The following is a 23,145-nucleotide window of genomic DNA, read 5'->3' as shown; positions in this document are numbered from 1 at the left end:
CCAACCAAACCAAACCTATTCCCCAGCCGAGATGACGGGATAGCACGTTGCGCGGCGCGGCAGTCTGATCAGTAGAGGCCACAACCTCTGAGGTTAATGGTGATGATGACGTTGGTGACGGCGTCAAAGACAAACTGGATGTTGTTGGTGTCTGTAGCGCAGGTCACGTGAGAGTAGACCTCCTTATCCAGGGACTTGTTTTTCCTCTCATACTGCAACTTAATATAAGCAATGCCCTCCAGATAACTGTCTGGACCTGTAGAGAAGTGGAGCAGGGGAAGACAGGCAGAGAAACAGTTGGTTATTTGGATGGAAACACGGGGAATACCTTATGTAAGCACAGTCTTGCCAGTTTGTCAGGAACAGCACTGGTATTGATCATCACATTGATCTGATACAAATAAAGTCACTGTTCAGGTAACAGGGTTAGTAACACGTAACATGTATTGTTTTCGCTGAGGTGTACTCTCCTTATATGAGTGTACGTCAACTGCTGGCAGAGCAGCCGTGAAGATGATAGATCACAAACTATTGGGTGTTAGTCCTGTTCATTTTTTGTTTTGAGTCATTTAAATTTTTTTTACCTCAAATACATATTACACATGGCTATTGAAACCAAATAAGCAAAACATGTCCTGGTTTACTGATCTTTCTGTGTCACTGTTTTTCAGCGGAGGCTTCATGGGAATGGGCATGGAGTCTCGCCAGGTACGCAGAAGAAGAAGAAGGGGGAGAAGAAAAGGGCGGAAGACCAATCTGGAATCCTAATGCTGTCTTTCCCACACTCCCGTTTTGCCCGCCATTCCTATCTTGCTTTCCCACACTCTTACTTTGGCCCAACTCTTTCTCTCTCTCTCTCTTACCGCCTGTTTCTGTCAGTCTCACATTCCCTGTTGTTTCCTCTGTGTCACGTTGTGTCGTTTCTTCTGTTATTCCTCCGAATCTCATGCTTTCCAGATTGTCTCATTTGAAGTGTTGTGAACAATTGCCCTCGTCCTCCTTTCTCTCTATTCCTCTTGTGCTCCACTTTTTTTGGCATTTCCTTTTAGCCTTTTAACATGTCCCTTATATATACATATATTTTGTTTTCATTTCACATCAAGCAATGCGACTATGTTAAACTGAAAATGCATGTATAATTGCAAGAATCCTATATTTCTAAAATTGTGGTTAACTCAACAGTAGGACAAACTATCCATTGTACATTCACAGAACGTAATCTAGTGCAAACTCTGCTTTGAACACAGAGTTTGCACTAGATTGGGATTCAGTCAAACGTTGGGCTCACGTATGACTGAAGTTGACAAGGCACTTAGACTACTTTGGCTGTCCAGTAGTTCACTTTTTCGTCACTATTGATCCGAGGCACTGAAGGGGACTTTGTGCAGTGGAGTGGCCTTTGGCCGTGGAGGATTATCTCTTTACAATCCCAGTCCCAAGAGGCACAGGATGGGTGCGCTTAGCCAGATCAATGAGATTAATGTGATAAAGAAAATCAATGCCATTAATGTGGAGACACGTTATCCTTTTAAGATTAATTGCATGCATTAAACACGTTAACTTTGACCATTTTCCATTACCGTTGTACTCAGGGAAGCAGATGGCCAGCGGTGACTTGCTGATCTTCATCTCAAACAGGTCCTTCTTGTTGAGGAAGAGTATGATGGAGGTTTCCTTAAACCACTTGTTGTTACAGATGGAGTCGAACAGCTTCAGAGACTCATGCATGCGGTTCTGAGGAGGGGACCATGCACACAGGTCAAAGGGACTCTCTGACACATGCACAAATCAAATCAATAGAATGCCACACAAACACTCATGAATGACACTTGTGCACATTGTCATTTTCAGACAAGAACAAAAAGACACACAGGACATAAGACAATGAACTAATCAGCAAATCCAATAATTAACCAATAATCTAAATATAGAAAAGCAGGAAACCTGAAGATTTACGAGTTAATGTGTCCATTTCCCAGAAGGCTACGACAACAGTATTTCTGAGTAAATCCATAGTTCTCCTGATAATTGTGGATAGAAACATGCGGACAGGAGCCTCCAAGCTTGTCTAACCCAACCCAGTCTTACCCACTGGAGGGTTTGACTGAATAAATATCTTACTGTATTGACAATAAATATTGTTTGATATTTGTCATTAGGTGAAATTGGGTAAACTAGCTGATAAATATGAAAAGCATGACAGCAAAGTCAAGCTCCCTGCTAGCAGTGAGGAACAAGTAAATAACTAGGCACGACACCCAGAGGTTATCAGCATTAAAGAGCTGATCCTCGCAGATGGGTAATGTTGGTTGGATCACATCACATCAGGATTCCAAACGTCAAACACAAACGTTTTCAAGGCGAATTCTCGAAGCCACAACTTTAATTTGTCCTTCCCTATATGTCCCACAAAATTATAGGGTTATGTATTTAATGTGTTCATCACACTATTACAGCGTACATTGCACTATTAACAACCAAGATCTGAAGGAGGAAACATGAACATTTCTGAATGAGAAAAGTATCCTCTGCCTATCGCAAAACTTGGTCAATAAAAGCTTATGACACGACATGAAAAAGGCAAAGAAATCAATCATTTGGCATTCTCTAACTTCTTTGAGACTTAACTTATAAGTATTTAATTATCGAGTGAATTTCTCCATGTGCCTTTCTGATCCTAGGAAACCAGATCGTAATTCTATGAACTCTATCAATGTTCTTACCACATTAACCAGGAGACCTATAGATGAACTACATTTACTGTGGGAAGTGTACTCATTTACTGTCCCAGTAGGAAATGTACAGATAAAAAAGTGAATAAATACTGGTATATCTGGAGACTTCCTGCTTTCCTACATTTAGCCTAACATTGGTAAAAGGTGCACGCACGCACACACACACACACACACACAGAAACTTGTTGACAACAAACATGGATACATATTTCAAACACATAAGGCAGAAAAAACTTCAAGGAATAAGGAATATATACTAAGAAGTAGAACCTCAAAACAGAAGAATCACTTTTCAGCAGGGCAACAATATTAATCTATGGGGACATACAGTTTCTGATGTGTTTCTTGAGTGAGTATAAGTGTGTGTGAGGCTTGAGGAAGCAAGCTGTAAGTGGGGAAGAGTGCAAGTTTGCTGCAAGTTGGCTGAACAGGTCCATGCACATGTATCTTTGTAGCTGTTACAGTATCTACATGCTACACTAACTTTAGTACATTAGAATGACTTCACAAAATGTTATCTATGTAATAAATACGACAATAGTGTAAAAAAACTTGACGCAACACATTAATAATGTTATTGTTGTTACTTAAAACAAGTTCATGAAACTAGAAGTTACTGAATGTTGGAATTTAGGTACATTTATGGAGCATTTTTCTTCACTGGATTCTTCCTTATATATTATGTTGGTAAACCCATTAACATTCAGCAATGAAATTAATTGAAGGTTTTTTCCGAATAAAAATTTCAAAAAAATTCTGCCGGCAAAATGAAAGCCCTCCAACCTACTTTCAACTTTATCACAGATGGGATCCGTTTTTTACTACTTGTACTTGATAAAATAATATGACTTAGCAACTAATCAAATGCTTGTATTTTTGCTGCCAATGAAGGAACCAACATGTAAACTGGCAGGTTGTTATTGAATTAACTCGGTTGCCATTTTAAAAAAGTGCCAAGTGAAGAAAAATTGCAGCTATTGAGTTGAAAGTGGTCCCTTTTGTATCCTAGAGCCACTGCTTTCAACCCCTCGCCTGTGCCTGCTTGAGTAAGTATATCGACCTAGCGGGAGGTTTCATACCTGTCTGTGGGCGGAGCTTCTTGAGAAGTTGAGACTGCTGATTGGTTAGATAGGACAGTCGACGGGGAGAGTGACAGGAGGAGTGCGAAGAGCCAGAGATGCCGGAGGGTGGAGTATAGAGCAGGAACGGAAAAAACGCAAGAGTCCAACCCCATAGGCGCACGTGGAAGTGGACACACACACACACACACACACACACACACACACACACACACACACACACACACACACACACACACACACACACACACACACACACACACACACACACACACACACACACACACACACACACACACACACACACACACACACACACACCTGCCCACGCTTGGGCTGGAAGTGAAGTCTTTAGGGCAGGCAAAGAGGACTTAGACCGACCCATACACCCAAAGCAGTTGTCATTACAGAAGAACAGCAACATGGTGCACAATGTACGTGTGTGTGTGTGTGTGTGTGTGTGTGTGTGTGTGTGTGTACTTGTACGTGTGTGTGTGTGTGTAGGCATGGCCCCGTCTGTGCTCAAGCTCAGTTTTCAGAAGGAAGGCAGGCAGAAAATTGGGGCAATGAGTAAGCAAAGGCTTATGTGTTTGTGAGGACAGTTAAATACCTTTGATACTTAAGTATAAAGTATTCAACATTTGTGTGTGTTCTGGCTGTGTGTTAGAATTTTTCTAATGGCAATTGATAATTTAGCTCACCACCCTTTCATTTCAGAGCTGATGGATAATGGAGAAGAACAAGTGTTTTCTTTGTTGATGAGCCTTATATACAGTACAGACAGGCTGCGGTATGACTCTATAACATTGCTATGTTAAACACACAAACAGCAGACAAAACTCCTGGGTATTTCAGCAGACAAAATACTTGTGGAATTATTCGCCATCAAATCATAACTGAGTACTTTATCACCGTCAGACATCACAGTAAGATATCACTCTACATTTCACAATTCATTAAAACCACTCAATGATATTAGCCAGAAGCAACAGATTGGGCCGGCAGGGAGGCACTGCAGAATGTTATGTAAAGCCAAAATGAACGCTCTGAACATTATCACTATCAGAAGAAGATGGAGGTGGGTTACAAATGACTAAATTGAAGTCACTGTTGGGGACACAGAAAGCAAAAGACCCTGAATCAAAAGAATAGAATAGTTAAGCAAAAATAGGTATTCTTAGTGAGCTAGAAGTGTTGTGCTTGAATCCCCGCATTGGATAGAAGAGTAGAACCCAACAGGTGGATGCAGGGGGAGGTGGAGGGAGCCCGGCAACACAGGGAGCAAAACAGGTAGGGCAGGAAGGATTTGCTGCTTAAATAGACCAGCCCACGAAGGGCGTGGAAATGCATGGCGCCATCGGGCTGTCTGACACAAAGCTCCGCAAGCTACACCTAATTTCTTGGAGAATGTATTTTCATATATTGTGGTTAATATTTGCAACCGGTGCAGGTGGGTATGGCCGTTGGGATGGATGGCTTTTTGGGGGGTTCTCTGAGGTAAACCCACAGGACGGTATTATGCTTATGCCTCCGGCTGCTACGGCGCAGACTTAAAAACCACCGACGACAAAATAAGTTAACTTAGCCAGCTGAGGATCTAAGGGGACAGTCCAAGACACCTGGAACGCTTCGCTCCTCGCCCACGCTACCACCACATTAGCTTTCAACTCCCGTGAAAGCACGTGGGCGGGAGGGGGGAGGGGGGTGTCTCCAAGCCGTCGCTAATCCGACTCTACCGCTACAGCTGTTTTGACATGGGGATATTAAAGATCCACAATCTTCTCTCTTATCTGATGTTTATCTGGTGAAATAAAAACCTAAATTGCTCCGTCGATAAGACATCAGCTCATTAAAGTCTCTCTTGTAACTCGTTGTTCTGAAATCTCAACTTGCTGACTGCGGGATGAAAGCAAAGACTTAATTACCAGTCATCAGCAGAAGCTTGTTTCTTCTTTAAACGATGGCTCAGTGATATTTTAATGTCACCAGCTGTGGCGATCTCATGGCTGCCATTTTGAATTTCACCAAGTGACTAATCTCTCTCTCTCGCCTGCTCTGGCTGGTGTGAGCGACCTCTAGGGGACGCTGTTTAAGAAGATAGGGAAGGAGACGGTGAAGTGCAGGGCTATTCAACTGATGGTCCGGGGGCCAATATTTGGCCCACATATCAATGTAGATTGGCCTTTCGAATCAGAGAAGTTAAAAATAAAGTAAAGTACGGCTGTTCCCCCTGCCACATGCCATCCGAGTGGTGTGTGTGGCAGGGGGGTTTGCGCACGGGGGTGGGGGTTGCGCGTGAATAGAACGTAATGCAATGCGACAAATGCGGTCTCTCTGTTCCAGAAGTGCAGGATTTATTATTTACACGGAAAGTATTTACACTAAATTAAGTCCCATAGCAACAGAAAGCAACGGAAAGCAACCGGGACACGTGTGTCTCCACAGTTCCGGCAGTAGGAACACAGGTTTTTTGGGAACGGAACGGGGCAGTCCCTTAACTCAAGCTGCTTTCACACATGTACTCAGGACAAAGTCTGGATAATGTCCGGACTTGATTATCTGGACATTATTCAAAATTATCCTTTCGCACATGTATCAAAAAGACGGAGATTGTCCGTGTCAGACACCTTTACACCTACTGGAAATAATCAGTTTGGTTTAGACCAGGGGCGGAGCCTGGGTAGAGTGCGCAGGAGGCTGGATACTCCATGTATTTGGCATATCCACAATATAAACGAGAGAGTGGAAATTAATAATACAGAGAGCAGAAAGCAGTACGCAGCAGCTATGCTCCGTGCACGAAGATCCGCACAAAGGTAAATAACGGCCGCATGATAGAGACGTCATCAACATGCGACACGCCCACTCACTCGCTGTGAGTGCGCCGGACAATTACCTGCTCTGTTCACACATAGTGTGCAATCGTACATTACCAGGACTTTGTACAAGGGTACTGGCTGGGTATAGTCAAATGATTTGGACATTTGCGTTCACACATACAGCTTATCCGGTTAATGTGCGGACAATTTCAGGTTTACAGTGCATGTGTGAAAGCACCTTCAGTTGTGTTTAAAAATGTTGTTTCATACATGTCAGAAACAAACTAAAATAAAAAAAACCTCCTTAGTAACAAAACTAAAGAAACGAAATAAATATAAATCTTTCTCCATGAGATTATATTATATATTGCTATATTATTATCACAAGATTTGCATATAGAGAGGCACGTCCTCCCAGTGATCTGTGCTGGAGTGGGGGGTCCATGTACCCTTTCTTTTTTTTTTGACCACCTTACTCAACAGCTCTGAGCGCTCCCCCCCCCCCCCCCCCCCCTCCCCAGCAGAATTCACCAGGTGCGGTGCAGTCCCAGTCCACACCCCCTGCGCTGGAGAGCGACAGACGGAGCAGCAGCACACAGACAAAGATCATTCAATTGCGCACACAAAGAGGATATACATGGATGTAGCACACAAATAAAAAAAATATGCCTATGAAGTAAATCCTGAAACAAATAAATAAGGCAATAAAAATAAAAATATATAAATGAGTAAATATATGCCCGATGGACAGGGAGGAGGTGTGCCCGGCGCAATAACCCTAACCCAATGTTATTAAATCAGTACGATCATTTTCAACCTGTCCCACACTCTGCCTCCGGTAAAGGAACGTTCTCCACCCGTACGCAAATGTATTTGAGTGCCAGCACACTCGATTGAATTGACGGCATGCGCAAAACCTGCAATCAAATTCCACTTCAAAGTGTTGAAAAGACCTTAGAGAAATGGTACCCCCCTTTCTTCTTTATATTCACCTTGAGAACTGTATGTTAACATACTGTACTCACAAGTACCACAACATCAAATGCATCTCTATTTATGTATTCATGTCTCACGAGTAAGGGACAAAAAACATTTTTACTTATTTATTTTCAAACCCAGACCTACAAAATTTATATATACATTCTCTACTTGAGTTTCAATATTGAACATTAAATTACACATTATAAAACTCATAATATTTATGATATATGCATAATGCATTAACAAGTACAATTCCTTAAACTGGTCAACTTTGTTGAGTGTGAAAAAGAAAGTCAGTGTGCAAGCGCATATTCCAGCCACATTTCAGGATCTGGAACACTATGGTTTAGGGAATGTCCACCAACGTCAATAAGGAATATCCATCTGAGTTCAGCACATGTTTTCCTTTGTAGGCGTATGCGTGGATGGAAGATGAAAGATAGATAAAGAAAGACAGGATAAGCCAGAGAGAGAGAAAGCGAAGAAAGACAAGAACAGCGTGTTGGCTCCTTACCGTGGTCTCGTCCTCGTGCAGCACCTGGTCATAGCCGCTCAGCGCCACACAGAAGATGATGGCCGTGACGTCCTCGAAACAGTGGATCCACTTCTTCCTCTCTGACCGCTGCCCACCCACGTCAAACAGCCTGATGGACAAACATGCATTAAGATAACATGAGATACAATATGATAAAATACAGTAGTAATTTATTGATCTGCCGTAGGGGAAATCCAGGCATTGCAGCAGCTCAGTGGGGAACATGAAGTCCAAAGTGATAAGATACAGTAAGCACTAAATTCACAATATATAGGTAAGTAATACGTCTAAGTAATAAACAGCTCAACAAAGAAAGTTGGAGGTTATTTTGCCCCTTAAATAAAACACTGTTTTGTTTTAATGATGTTGTGGAACACTGGTCAAATAAAAAAGACACACACACACACACACACATATATACTGGTATATATATAGTGTATATCTTGTATATACAGTTATTCAAAAAAAGATGGATGACAGACAGACAGATAGATAGATACTTTCATTGGGAAATTGAAGTGTCAGCAACAGCTTATATCAAAAAATGGGCAATAATAATAATTTGACAGATTTTGCTCTGTATTCTGTACTCTGTATTCTGTACAGAGTACTCTGATATTTCTGCAATGCAGTGAGACAGGATACTGAAAAGTATCCTGAATTGTTTAACATCCATGACAACTTCATTTGATGATGTGGCTCTCGCTTAATCAATTATTCATCGAGCGCGACCGGGACCGTGCTCCCTGACCTTCCCGCGAAAGCCCTTGTTTATTTATTTTTTAACTACCCCCGTACGATGGGCTGAATCATCAGGAAAGAAAAAAACAAAACGTAACCGAGCAGACGCTCAAACAATATTTCACAATATTCAACAATATTCGCAAAACAAAGCCGGCACACCCAGCGCTCCGCCTCCTCGGCCGCACTACGCCAACACGGTAAACAAAACGCAATCCGCTTCCTCAAACGGAGTGTTTGCCACCATGCGCCTGTGGTCAGTTTACAGAAAGCACCGCAGTTTGAGCCGTGACGGATCGAGAATGGCTTGTTTGGTTTGGTTTTGCGTAGAACACCGCCGGGCCCTGTTGGGGGAGTCGAGTCGGACGGATGGATGGACAGGAAAAAGGACTGCGCGGTACTAAGTCACGTTCGAAATGTGTGCCAGCGAACAAAGCAAAACTGAATGTATTTTTTTCAGCTTTGGTTTTGAGGTATGAGTGGGGGACTGAGCAGTGTTGTTGTGAGGATGACCTGGGGGCCTTAATAATATGGAGTTAGCAGATAAGTAATGTACTGTGGAGCTAATCCATTTAGGGCTTTAAAAACAAATAGTAACATTCCAAAATCAATTCTGAACTTTACTGGCAACCAATTCAAGTGCGCCAGAACAGGAGTGATGGGTTGTCTTTTCTTTGTACCAGGTAAAAGTCTAGCAGCTGCATTTTGAACCATTTGAAGTTGAGAGAGGGTGGAACCCCATATACAGGGAATTACAGCAGTCCAGCCGAGAGGTGATTAAAGCATGGATGACTGTTTCTGGGTCTTTATGAGATAGAGACGGTTTTAATATAATTTAGCTATGGTTCAACACAACAACACAAATAACTTGTTTGTTAATATTTAAAGAAGTCTCAAAGAGGACATCAATATTTTTAACTGCATTATGAAAGTTTGCAGACAGGGGACCAAGCCATTGCTTATGGTAGTGAAAGGAGGGCAAAATATAATTGCTTCTGTTTTGTTTTCATTTAGTTGAAGGTAGTTCCTCGCCATCCAGTATTTGATGTCGTCTAGACAGTTAAAGAGGTTATACAGAGTACAGGCGCTGTCGGGTCTCACTGGTAGGTAAAACTGTGTGTCACCCGCATAACAGTGATACACGATATTGGATTTCTCAAGGATAGAACCAAGGGGAGTTTTTGTGTTGATTGGGGTCTTGGCTAGGTTTCTCCAGTAGGAGTTGCACAATTGCATTTTTAAAACTGGAAGGAATAACTCCATTTGTTAAAGAGCTATAAATAACAGGTACTCCTCACTTAACGACCTCCCTGTTTAAGGACCGTTCAGACTTACTGCATTGTCACTGTCTGTATACATAAGATATACATACATTTATACATAGCTGTGTTTACCGCGGTGCACGCTGCATGCGTGGCGTCTCAGCGTCAAGACTCATCGCGCATTATCGTTCTCAGTCTGTCAGTATTCACTACCCTTCTAGCGTTCGCAATGGCCACGCCCCCTTACCGTGAAATGACACGGGTCCTCGCTTATCGACCAATTCGCTTAACGACCTGGTCCTAGGAACGGAACTCGGTCGTTAACTGAGGAGTACCTGCATAGCCAAAATAGGGGACCAGACTGTGGCAAAAACTTCCTTGAAAAGGCCTCACGGTATAATGTCTAAGGGACAGACAGTAGGAGGGGTTCATATGTGTGACCAGTGCAGACAGCAGTCAAGTCACAATGCAGACATTGGGCTGAAAGGTATTCTAGGATTGCGGGCATTTTTATTAATTAGTTCAGCATAATATCGTGCCATAGCTGTCTTAACAGAGCTTTAAACAATCTTTTAAGATTTTGTACGAAATCTGGAGTTTGTCTTTTTTCCATTTGCGCTCTGCCCTCCTACAAGCTCCTCTAAGAGCACGGGAGAAGTCATTCAGTCAGGGGGTACCCACACTGTTACCCTTTGACCATTTAGCTATTGGTTTTCTTTTTCAATTTTAAAGGAGCTACACAGTCCAGAGTGTCAGATATGGAGGGGTTGAAGAAAGTGACCGGGTAGTAGAGGTGTCACAATTCTCCAAATCCACCTTTCGATTTCGCTTTCAATTTCAAGGTCACAATTCAATTTTCGATTTAAACATCTTTTTTTTTCCAGCTCTGACAGCTACGCCATTGTTTGACTATTGAGTCTTGATTTGTTTAGAAAAACAGTTGTTCTCTTGGTGATGGTCGGGTTTATTTCCCACGTTCATCGTCACATCTGTGGAATTACTGGACATTCTGTTCAAAGGTTGACTCTCCGTTTTCCACACAGTGACACGTCAGAGGTGAGGGAGACGCACCCATGCACCCATGCACTCATGCGACTCCGTACATCCTAACTGGGATTATTTCTCTCTAATGTGTGGTCACTGTGCAACAAACTGCATGAACCTATATTCAACTTTATTGTTTTTTTTTTTGGTAATATTCAAATTCTATTTGAATTTCGTTCCTGCAGCCCTAATGCCAGGGGGGTGCAGTGTGTGTTGATGGACCCTTGGCTGCTGCTCTCACCAACCCCGAACCAAATTTCATGAAATTCGGTTCAGAGCCGGGCAAGCTCAGTCGACGCAGCAGTCCCCAGTATGGTAACCGGACGGGGAGAATCGCAAACCTGATTGTGATTTCGAAATTAAAAAAGAAACGCTCATTTAGATCGATTTCTAATCAAAATCGTGACACCCGTACCAGGCAGAGTCAAAGCAGATGGGCGAGGGACAGAGAGAGAGAGAGATGCCAAGAGACACTGGCTGTCAGATACTATTCTGCAACCACCTCAGAAAATAATTGGATATTACATCTGCTTGTATCAACCACACCGCTGTGTGTGTGTGTGTGTGTGTGTGTGTGTGTGTGTGTGTGTGTGTGTGTGTGTGTGTGTGTGGATATACACACACACATAGTGTGCATTTGAATTATGGTAATTACAGCAGAGATCACAGCGGGACACCTCCCCTCCTTCCTTTCACTTCCTCTCATTCCTCTTTCTGCCTCGCCCCCACCTTAGCTTCACACCCCCAACCCCACATTCCTAAAGCTCCCCACTGTAACTGAATCAAATCTAATTTTTTTTAAAAGGCATACAGATATAAATACACAAACGCTCACATGTTAAAGCAGCGCATTCTTTAATCACATAATTCATTCATAAATTACAGATGAATAAGACAAATAATTAGATGGGTGGAGGTGGATAGAAAATGGTGCTCTCGTCCCACAAAAATGCCCACATAGATGGAGATATGGAAACAAGGTGGAGCTATTCAACTGATTCCTGACAAACTCAAATCTGTCTTAGAAGTACAGTATGCGGCGGTGATATCAATATCATAATGGCTAGATAGTGTTGTGGAAAGAGTACTGAAAATCTGTACTCAAGTAGAAGTACTGTTACATTACTGAAATATTACTCAACTACAAGTAAAGCTACTGGTGATGAAAAAATACTTAAGTAAAAGAACAAAGTATTCTTCTTAATAAACTAGTAGGCCAAAATGCAGTGTTCTGTAGGTGAGCAGCTGGAGCAACGCACAAGGAGCAACCTTGGTGAGACGCAGGAGGAGCCAGGCCAGGAGTCACCCCACAGTGCCCAGAACCTCCCAGTTCCAGAAGCTCTAGTACCACCCACAGCACAACAACACGCGCGAGTTTAGTGGCCCCCAGCCAGCAGCAAGAACGAGTAGCGCCAATTCGATGAGAACGTGGACAGTATCCTGGAAGCAACCTTGAAGTAGGCTTCAAGTACCTGGGAGTCCACATCACAGAGGATTTAACATGGACTTTACAAACAGACACTCTAGTGAGAAAGGCGAGGCAGCGTCTTTACCACCTCAGGCAGCTGAGGAAATTCCGGGTCTCGGTGAGGATCCTCAAGTCCTTCTACTGTGGAGCAGTGGAGAGCATCCTGACAGGCAACATCACTGCCTGGTTTGGGAACTGTACTGCTCAGGACAGGCGGGCCGAGGGTGGTACGTTCAGCTGAACGTACCACTGGAACTACCCTCCCCTCCCTGCAGGACTTATATACCAGGAGGTGTAGTAGCAGAGCCCGCAGGATCATGAAGGATCCTCATCACCACAACAACGGACTGTTCCAGCTACTGCGGTCAGGCAAGCACCTCCGCAGTCACACAGCTAAAACAGAGACTGAGACAAAGTTTCTTCCCGCAAGCCATAATAACTGTCAATGCTGACCTCACCAGGGGTCCTCACTGAGCCACACACAGGCTCCACTACCTTACTGTACTGTATGTAGCATACTGTACCGCATACTGTGTCACTGTTCTGGGTTGTTCGGTGTTACCGTATTGCTGCGCCGTACTGTTGTATACTGTGCTGTATTATCCCACAAACACTACCTCACTTCATTCACATGCCACTTTAATGCACATACAGTATCTGTATATACATAAATAGCCTATCCCATATACATAACTCTATCCCATATACATAAGCCTATTCCCTTTATTCTATTTTGTACACCCACCCTGCATTACCTTTGAGTTCTTATTTTATTTTATTCTATAGTATTCGACTTACTGCATCACGTTTTAGGAATCAGTTAGTCAAGTAGGTAGGTGGCTATTGTGTTCAGTCTAGGACATATTGTGTGTAATCATTGTTGCATTGAGATTTCACTGCATATACACTACTCACAAAAAGTTAGGGATATTTGGCTTTCGAAATTTGAAATTTATGGAAACAAAAGCCAACAACAGTGGTGGGTACACCACAACAAAAAATGTCAACGTCTCAATAACTTGTCATGTGCCCTTGAGCATCAATTATAGCTTGACAACCACGTCTCATGCTGTTCACAAGTCGACTTATTGTCTGCTGAGGCCTGGCCCCCGACTCTTCTTGAAGGGCGGCCCTCAGGTCATTGAGGTTCTGGGGCACAGAGTTACGAGCCTCTACACGGCCACTCAGCTGATCCCATCGATTTTCTATTGGATTCAGATCTGGAGAAAGTGCAGGCAACTCCATTGGAGGTACCCCAGTCTCCAGCAGCCGTTCCCTAATGATGCGACCTCCATGAGCTGGAGCATTGTCGTCCATGAAGATGAAATGAGGCCTGTGTTGTTCATGCAGGGGCACAATGACTTAATTAATGATGTTATTCAGGTAGTTTGGGCTTGTCACTGTACCATTCACAAAGTGTAGGGCAGTTCTGTATTGACTAGACACACCTGCCCACACTGTAACACCACCACCACTAAAGGCTTGTTTGGTGACAAAAGTTGCGTAGTGCTCTCCTTGACGTCTCCAACATCGTTGGCGGCCATCATTTCTGCTCAACGTGAATCGACTTTCATCAGAGAACAGCACTGAGGCCACTGGTCCTCGTCCAACGTAAATGCTCCCTGGCCCATGCAAGACAATGATGCCTGTGCCTGGTGGTGTGGTCAGACACCCTTGCAGGTCGTCCAGCACGTAGACCACGCCAATAATGACTTGACAGTTACAAACGCGTCAGTCCCAGGAAGCAGGTGGATCCTCCAGGGCTTGGAGAGGTTCATCTCATGGGCTCGAATATCTTTCAAACCATCAAAATCCAGGTCTCTGGTGCTGAAGAGAGGGAAGGTTGGAGACCGGTTCCACTTCTACCTCGGGGGTATCCAGATTCCATTAGTTACAGAAAAACCCATCAAGAGTCTCGGGAAAATCTTTAACTGCTCCCTGAAGGACGCTGGCTCCATCAGAGCAGCCAACTAGAGGGATGGCTGAAAACTGATAACAGATCAGGGCTACGGGGGAAATTCAAAGCCTGGCTATATCAGCATGGCATCCTACCCAGGACACTGTGGCCTCTGCTGGTGTATGAATTCCCACTGTCAACAGTCGAAGGGTTTGAGAGGAGGATACCGTCACCTCTGTAGATGGTGGGGATTGCCAAGAAGCTTGAGCAGCATTGCCTTGTATGGCAACTAACTAATAAACTGACATTCCCCTGCAACAGTCTGAGTGAGGAGTTCAAGGTTGCAAGAGTAAGGGAGGTGTTGCAATACAGGGAGTTTAGGGATCCAAAAGTCTCCCAGGCAGGCATTGAGGTGAGGATCGGAAGGAAGTGCCGGGCACTGGAAGCAGTGGACCAGGCGGAATCACGTCTACGCCACAGAGGGCTGGTGGGATCTGTGGCTGTTGGCAGAGCAGGACTGGGCAGCATACCAACCACCAATTACATCAAGTCAAAGGGGAAACAGAGGCGGGACTTGCGTGCAAGAGCAGATGGTGGGAATGAGGCATCAGGGTGCATGGGCCAGGTGGGAACAGGCAGCGGATCGCAAGGTCACATGGTCTGAGTTGTGGAAGGCTGAACCCTTCTGCATCAAGTTCCTCATTCAATCCGTGTACGATGTTCTGCCCAGGCCATCTAACCTCTTCTGTTGAGGCACCATCATGTCCCTTGTGCCAAGGAAGAGGAACACTGGTGCACATCCTCAGCACTTGTCCTAAAGCTTTGGGAGAGGGCCGGTACCGCTGGTGACACAACCAAGTGCTGAAGGTAATCCCTGAGTCCATCTGTAGCGCCATTGATCAGAGCAAGAGTCTCCCACCATCAAGACGAGAAATCGCATTCGTGAGAGCTGGACAACATCCAAACCAGTGCCTAAAAGCCCAGGCAGGTCTTCTTGGGTCAGCTTGCGACTAGCAAATGAGGGTGGACCTGGAAACCCAACTCAAATTCCCCGAAGCCATCGTAGAGACCTCCCTTCGCCCGGACATTGTGCTGTTCTCTGAAACATCCAAAAAAGTGGTCATGTTGGAGCTCACAGTGCCTTGGGAGGAGTGAATGGAAGAGGCCAACGAAAGGAAGAGGGAAAAATATGCAGAGCTGGTGAAAAGGTGCAGCGTGCAAAGTGTTTGCCCATCGAGGTAGGTGGCAGGGGCTTTGTGAGCAAGTCCTTGTACAAAGCCTATAGATTCCTGGGCATCACTGGTGTGTGCAAAAGAAAGGCCATCGGGAGAGCTTCAGAGGCAGCGGAGAAAGCCTCTAGATGGCTGTGGATCAGAAGGGACAAGCTGTGGATGAATGCTTCTTGGACACAGGCTGGGAACTGATCACCACCGGTCGGGTCGGCTGGGTGAGGGTGCCTGAAGTTGAAAGAGCCGAAACACCCTATGAACCCAGGAACTATCACTGAGGATGTGTCCAAGTGCATCATGAGATGTACTTCACTATCAGTTACTTTTTGACCATTAATGTTTAATACATTATCAATAGCAGGCATTCAATTGAAAGGGGAGATTCATGCAGAACATCTCTACTTTCAACAAAGCACATTTCTCTGATAAATGATAAAAGGTATGCAAAGCAATTTGTTTTCTAAACAAATTTTCAGATAAAGCCGTCACTTTGTCTGTTAAAAGCATACTAAAATGTTTTTTAAGCTGCGTAGAACACATGTAATTTGTATAACCTTCTCCCAATGCACTGCAAACAAACAGCCAGGCAAGGGCCTGACAGGAGTGTCAAAACTCTTGAACATGCGAGTATATGTTGCACAGTTCACGTTCGGAGCCTCTTGTTCAGTTTCAGCAGGAGCTGATTTTCTGCTCTTTTCTTTCTCCATCTGCTTTTTGATGTTAACAAATTGATCCGGCTTTGTTTGGATGTGAAGAATAGACCAGCTAAAAAGCTGTTCACATGCAGCAGAGGCAGGCAGACCTTCATAATGGCTGGGAAGGAGTGAAACAGCTCCATGCTATCTGTGGCACAAACAAGATAACCGTCAAGCTCAATTGGACTTAATGACTTTCTGGGGGTTGGTCTGGAGAAGAAAGTGTCGTCATGAGATGACTCTTTGCTGTTGCTCACTTTGATGCAGCAGAGTCAGAGTCATGTTGTTTCACATCTGTCAAGCCTGTAATCGCAAGCAGACTACACAACCTTATAACCCTTGTTATTTCAATGTCAGTGAGTATAACTGAACACACACACTTAAATCGGCTAAATCACAAAAATGATACTTTGGTATTATGGGGAGCTCATCAATAAGTAACAACCTTTAGGCTTGCCTAAAGGTTGTTACTTATTATTTGACAGCGCTATCTGATAGCGAGAGATAGCGCTGAGATCTCACACACTTATTATTTGACAAAATTTGACCTCACCAGCCTCCATTACCTCTGCTCGGTAAGTTCAGGAGGTCTTGAACTTGGGTAGGAGGACTGCAGCCGCAGCCAACTCTGGCTCTTCCATAACTGCATACATTGTAGGTATCCAATTGTATTTTCACCTTGAATTCCTCACACACCCTGCTGATGGCATCTTCCCCCTTCTCTTGGATGATGCGTATTATCTTTTCAGTGGCAAGGTAAGTTGAATTCCACCCTGTTACATTGGGGCAAATGATCAGTAGCTCACACTTGTCGTCTACCACTTCCACCAAATGAGATCACCCAGTCTTGTTCCAAATGCCCTGGCATTTTGCAAACTTCGATGGATGTTTCCTCTGTAAATATAAATATAAATAATAATAAATATTATCTCAGTGCATGTTCAAACATTACCTTATCACATCACTGCTATTGACCGCAAAGTATAAAGTGAGTAAAAGCATTCAACCAAAGTAATTATTTAAGCTAATAACTAATTGTTTAGCATGATGTGAAAGTGTGGTAAATTTGGTTAAATCACTACTGATTTAACTTATTGTGATGAAATTGGTTGTCCTAATATTTTAGGAAACAGAGTTAATTAAATACATCAAATACGAGTCATTTGGGAGCCGAATAGGGCTGAATGATTTATCGAATTCAAATTGCAATTTAATAGAATGCAATTTTCAAATCACAAAGGCTGCTATAAATAAACAAACAAACAAACAAATAAATAAATAAATTGATAAATGTGGTGGACAAAGGGCCGTGGTCAAGCACCGGCTGCGGACGACAGCACGGTTCCCTTTCCTCCGGCCACCAAGCTGCCTCGAGTCGGCCCAATCAGCGCCGCGTGGGTGCGACTCGAGGCAGGGAGATTTCTTAATGTTTGTTTGTCTTACAGAGGGGATCGGCGCACGGGCTCGTCAGCAACCCCGCAGCGGAACGCCATTCCTCCTGCGCCCAAGATGATTATTATCCACTTCAATATTATAATAACCATCGCTTTGTCAATTATACCTGTGGCCAGCGTACCTTATTGTTTAAGGGGACAATAAAAACTCTCGCCATGTTGCCGCACCGCGGCCAAATAGACTCCGTCTCCCTGCCCAACAGCCCTAAGATAGTTACCAATAGGGAGAAAGAGGTATAAGTATTGTGGGATTGTAGAAACTTTGTGGGATATCCTAACTGGTTAAGGATGCACCTGACGCTGCCTGAATGAAGGCTCCTTAAACCTGCTTTATAGTCACCGCAGCTGTAGTGTCGTTTAGTATAGGCATCAAAAATGTCATTGCGGCGCTCGCTACAGCGGTGCACGGCGATTTTGTGCGAGGGTGAACACCTCTCAATTTTGGAACTCCATGCCGCATGCTTCATGTAATTCAAGAAGGAGATAGCGCTGTCTCTCTCCAAAGATTTGGACTATTTAATACCTCGGGATTTCTTTGTAAGGTTTACACAGACAATTTGCACAAACTCACCACTATATACAGTATATATAAAAACATCCTGAATGCAATGGCATACAAATACTCTGTGTTGTATGCCTAGCATGCTGACAGCACAGGTAAAAAAACAAAACAGAAACCTGCACTGACTACATTAGATTTACATACATGTTACACTTTCTATTTCATTTTACTGCTCTTTTCTAGTTATTCAGATCCATCCCTCAGGACTTCTTTGTAATGTTTACAGTAGTTCTTTCAGTTTCCCCCAGGTCGTTTGCACACAGAACCCCCTGTCTTTGAGGAGAATATCACCATGGCAACGCTCAACTATATACCATATGCTTGTGCTCTGTGGTAGTGCACGTGCCATGAAGAAGAAGAAGAACAACAACAACAATCTTTAATTGTCACACAGCACACCACACTACAACACATGCACACACACACACACACGCACATGCGTTGGATGGTGGCCGGTGCGTTCAACCCATCCTGGCTTGTCCTTCCTCCGGGGCCACAGCCAGGAGCAGTGGGCAGCATTCGTGGACGCGCCCGGGGACCAGGTGATAAGTGTCCATCGCTGGTCAGACGATGATGTGTGCATGTTTTTGGTGGGGGTCCTTACTGACGTCAGGTGGAGGAAACCCCATGTGAGCACAGGGAGAACATGCAAACTCCACACAGAAAGGCTCCTATTTGGGAGATAACCCGCTGGAGCACAGTGCCAACAGTGCCCCAGGCGGGAATCGAACCCAGGACCTTCTTGCTGTGAGGCAGCAGTGCGATGCATATTTTGTAGGGGTGTTCAGGGTGGCCAAATCTCACTTGAATAATGATTGATAGGAGATGATTATTCTCGATGATTCTTGGATTGTTTTAAAGCATCAAAACCAAATTGATTCAACAAGGATAATAGGGTTTTCCAATCGAATTGATATAGTACACTGCAAACTAACCCCTCAAACATATTGAAAACAACACTTACTATGGTAGGAAGTATCGAAGATAAGATAAGTGATGGGTGGGTAAGTGAAGAGAGTGTGTGTGTGTGTGTGTGTGTGTGTGTGTGTGTGTGTGTGTGTGTGTGTGTGTGTGTGTGTGTGTGTGTGTGTGTGCGCGCGTGTGCGTGTGCGTGTGTGTGGGTGTGTGTGGGTGTAGACTAACCGGAAGTGGAGATTTTTGAAGGTAAAGTGTGTCTCTACGATGCCCGTGGTCTTCACTCGGGTCCGCAGAATGTCCTGCTCTGTTGGCTGGTAGTCTGGTGCGCCGATCCGGTCTAGGCTGTCTAGGTAGCTGCACACACAGACACGCACATTGGTTAGATGATTTTACACGTATCCGTCTTAAAACATTGTCTCAAAACATTACAAAAAAAGGCTTCATGTCTTTCCATGAGGCTTCCTCCTCCTGAGCAGTGGAGGCTCTAACAGCACATAGAGAAGAAGTTCTTGGGCAATTGGAGAATTGACTACTTCTTATGGCCGGACACTGCATGTACAAAAACTTATGAAACTATTTTTTTTATGGTTTTATTGGGTCCTTGTGTCCTAGTTGTATACCCTACTGTAGTTATTGTCTGCAAACTAAATTTCCCCTCGAGGGTGTCACCATAGCAACTTTGGCCAATGTGGGGCCCGGTCATGAGGTTTTCTCTCTTCTCTGTCCTCATAAAATTGCTCCGGGTTTCTCTTTTTTAGCGCTTGTCCTAGCCTTCCTGCCAAAATAAAGCTATTGATTTGGTACACTATAGTTTCAAATTTCTAATTTCATGAGTCAATGTTTTCCAGCAATGTTTGCATTTAATTTCAGAAAGCCATACACAGACATCTAGGGTATCAGTCTGGACCGACAGATGTGAAGTCTCAGTATCTTGGCGAGAGCAAGAGAGAAGAAAGAGGACACCCTGAAAGTGGAATAAGTGGCTCCCGCTGAAAGACACACAGGCAGGTTCAGCCACAGCTGAATTATTGATCAGATGGAGAGAGGTATCTGAGCAAAATGTGTGGGGTTGCAGGGGAGAAGTGGGATAGAGATTATCAAAGCGAGAGACTTTCGACATTGATTGGACAGCGAAAGGGATACGAGAGGGCAGAACCGAAGAGGGTGAGAAGGTTTGAGGGAGAGAGAGAGAGATCGACAGGCAGAATGTTTGAAAGAAGACTGACAAAAGGGGGCTGATGTGCGCCCCCCCCGCCTATTCTCGGTCGATCACCTTTCTTTTTCAACCGCTTCCAGTTTAAAGCTTTTTAGCGTGGTTTGATCACAGCAGCTTTTTATTATGACCCCAAACTGTGCAGAACTATTTATACAACAATAAACACAGCACAAGTTGGGAAGACTTTGGAAAACCATTCAAATAACAGTATTAATAACGTTAATGATGTGTTCCATTAAGACATACAAACAGCCAACAACCAACACAACATTGGATACAAGTAATGAGTATAAATATCACTTGTCGTATTTAATCAAGACTAAGTACTTAAAAAGCTAGAAATTTGGCTCGAGATTAGTTTGAGGAAAAGTGAAAGATACAAAGTTGAAGACTAATCAATATCAAGTTTGTATCAGACACCCAGTTCCTGTTATGAACTGTTTTACACCACTTCCACAATAAAGATTTCTCTGTTCGGCGTTTCCCACTTGCCTTTCTGCCTCCACATTCAGATGGTTGTAAATACTGCCTGCCAACAAAACGTACTCATTTCATGGTGTCAACAAACTGTACGGACACAAGTGAATACCAAAACATTCAGTAGTATTAATTCTGATTTGAATTAAGTGAATCACTTCAGTAAGGGTCTCAAACTGAAATTACCTTGGGAGCACTGGCCAGGTTGTCTGGCCCGCATTTTTTTTTTAACAGCGAATTGCCTAATAATTAAAGAATAAATATTTCCATAAAAATAATTAAATATAATTTATTCAATAATTAAACTTTAGATATATATATATAAAAATCTAATAAAAAGGATATAATTGATTTGAGAATTGAGAATGAAATTGACATGTCATAAAAAACTAAGATGTTTTAAATGTATTATAATTATTTGAAAATGTGTGTGTGTGTGTGTGTGTGTGTGTGTGTGTGTGTGTGTGTGTGTATGTATGTATGGGGGGGGTGCCAATATATTAAAGAATAAATATATTCAGATGTGTGTGGACGGATGGGAACCTTCGTCATGACAACGTTCCATCTGCTCCTGGCTTGTTACATCTTGCCACTCTCTTCAATAAAATGGTTTGTCCTTAACACTATCGCCTGCGTCTCTGAATTTTAATTTATAGAAAGGATAGCCCCTTGAGATGTAGCATGTCGTTTTCAAGGGGGGCCTACAGACAGAAATACAAAATAAGACACATACAAACAAAAAAACAGCATTAAATAACAAACACACATTGCAAATACACAGAGACTGCTTGCTCACCCTCTCCCACCCACACACACAGCCCTCAGCTGAGGGTCATACAATGACAATGATACAATGACAAAAACCGCGATAATAAATAAATTACAACAGCATAAAGAGCAATTGAAGCAGTTTGTCTCACGTAAAAATACACAAACTAAAAGCATAAACAGATTGTTTTAAGATGAGAAAATAAAGATATCCTGAAGCAGAGTAAAGACGTAATAGATCTCAGGAAAAAAGGACGATTATTCCTGTCGGATGGAGCTTTGTATTGGAACGACCTGCGTCCGACATCTTTAAAAATTCTGGAGACGAAGAAAAAAGGATGTTGCATTTGTCTGAGTGGATATGAAGATCTACATGGAACCAGAAACAGTTTCAGATGGGAAGGGCAATTAAAATAAACACATTTGAAGATTAACTCAACCCAGTTTAATTGCCTTCTAGATTTAGGCTGCAACCAATTAAGTGATTCATACATAAAACAATGGTGAGCTATATATGGACACCTCAAAACAAATGTACATAGAGAATTATATACAACATTAAGGGGCCTAAGATAAGTGTCAGAGGTGTTCTGATAGACAATATCAACATCAAGCATCAAGAGCACCAAGTTTAACAAAGTTGGCTTCCAAACCGTCTGGATCAGCACTACTACTTTCTTTTAACTCATAGATAGCACAAAAAAATCAATAGGCAAGGAAATGAACCATTAGACATAATTTAAGTTTGGGGAACCAGCTGTACCATAGGAATTAATGTTGGGAACCACAGATACAAGAGAAATGCTGATTGAAGGAATGGTAAATAAGTAAAGGATCAGAAATATTTTCATTCTTAATTAATATCTGATTTATGAAGCTTTTATTAGTTTTATTGAGCATATGATTCAACTGATTCCAAAAGGGCTGCGAAAATCTTGAGAAAAGCCATCTTTATAGTAGTTTGGTTTTGCGTGACTTGCTTTGGTCTTATATAAATTCCACAAGCATCTGTAGGTTTCCCCAATCAGCAGAATCTTTAGAGGAGCGCTATTTGGCCCGGACTTTATCGGGAGAGAGCTGATCCAGGGTAAATGTCTACCTTTAACTCAAATTGTTTTCATGGGAGCGTGTTGATCAATTACATTTGTAACTTCAGAATAGAAGGAGTTCAAGGCATCATCAACAAAAGGAATTAACTGAAATCTATCCCAGTTAATAGCAATTAAGCCTTGAATAAAACAATCTACATTCATCTTCTTGCATTG

General features: G+C 43.1%; 1 protein-coding gene across 1 annotated transcript in view; it reads right to left on the bottom strand.

Moving 5' to 3' along the window:
• Nucleotides 1-23,145, bottom strand: part of LOC307231606 (guanine nucleotide-binding protein G(o) subunit alpha-like) — a gene marked incomplete at both ends in the record, with an annotated part of 99,536 nt that overhangs the window by 11,888 nt on the left and 64,503 nt on the right. Inside the window, 2 exons of the mRNA XM_080002371.1 lie at nucleotides 8,129-8,258; nucleotides 19,645-19,773. Coding sequence (XP_079858497.1) covers nucleotides 8,129-8,258; nucleotides 19,645-19,773 — 259 coding nt within the window. The remainder of the gene's footprint in view (nucleotides 1-8,128; nucleotides 8,259-19,644; nucleotides 19,774-23,145) is intronic.

Source organism: Zeus faber (genome assembly GCF_960531495.2).
Source record: "Zeus faber genome assembly, chromosome: 6".
Lineage (NCBI taxonomy): Eukaryota > Metazoa > Chordata > Actinopteri > Zeiformes > Zeidae > Zeus > Zeus faber.
This window is presented reverse-complemented; position numbering and strand designations above follow the sequence as displayed.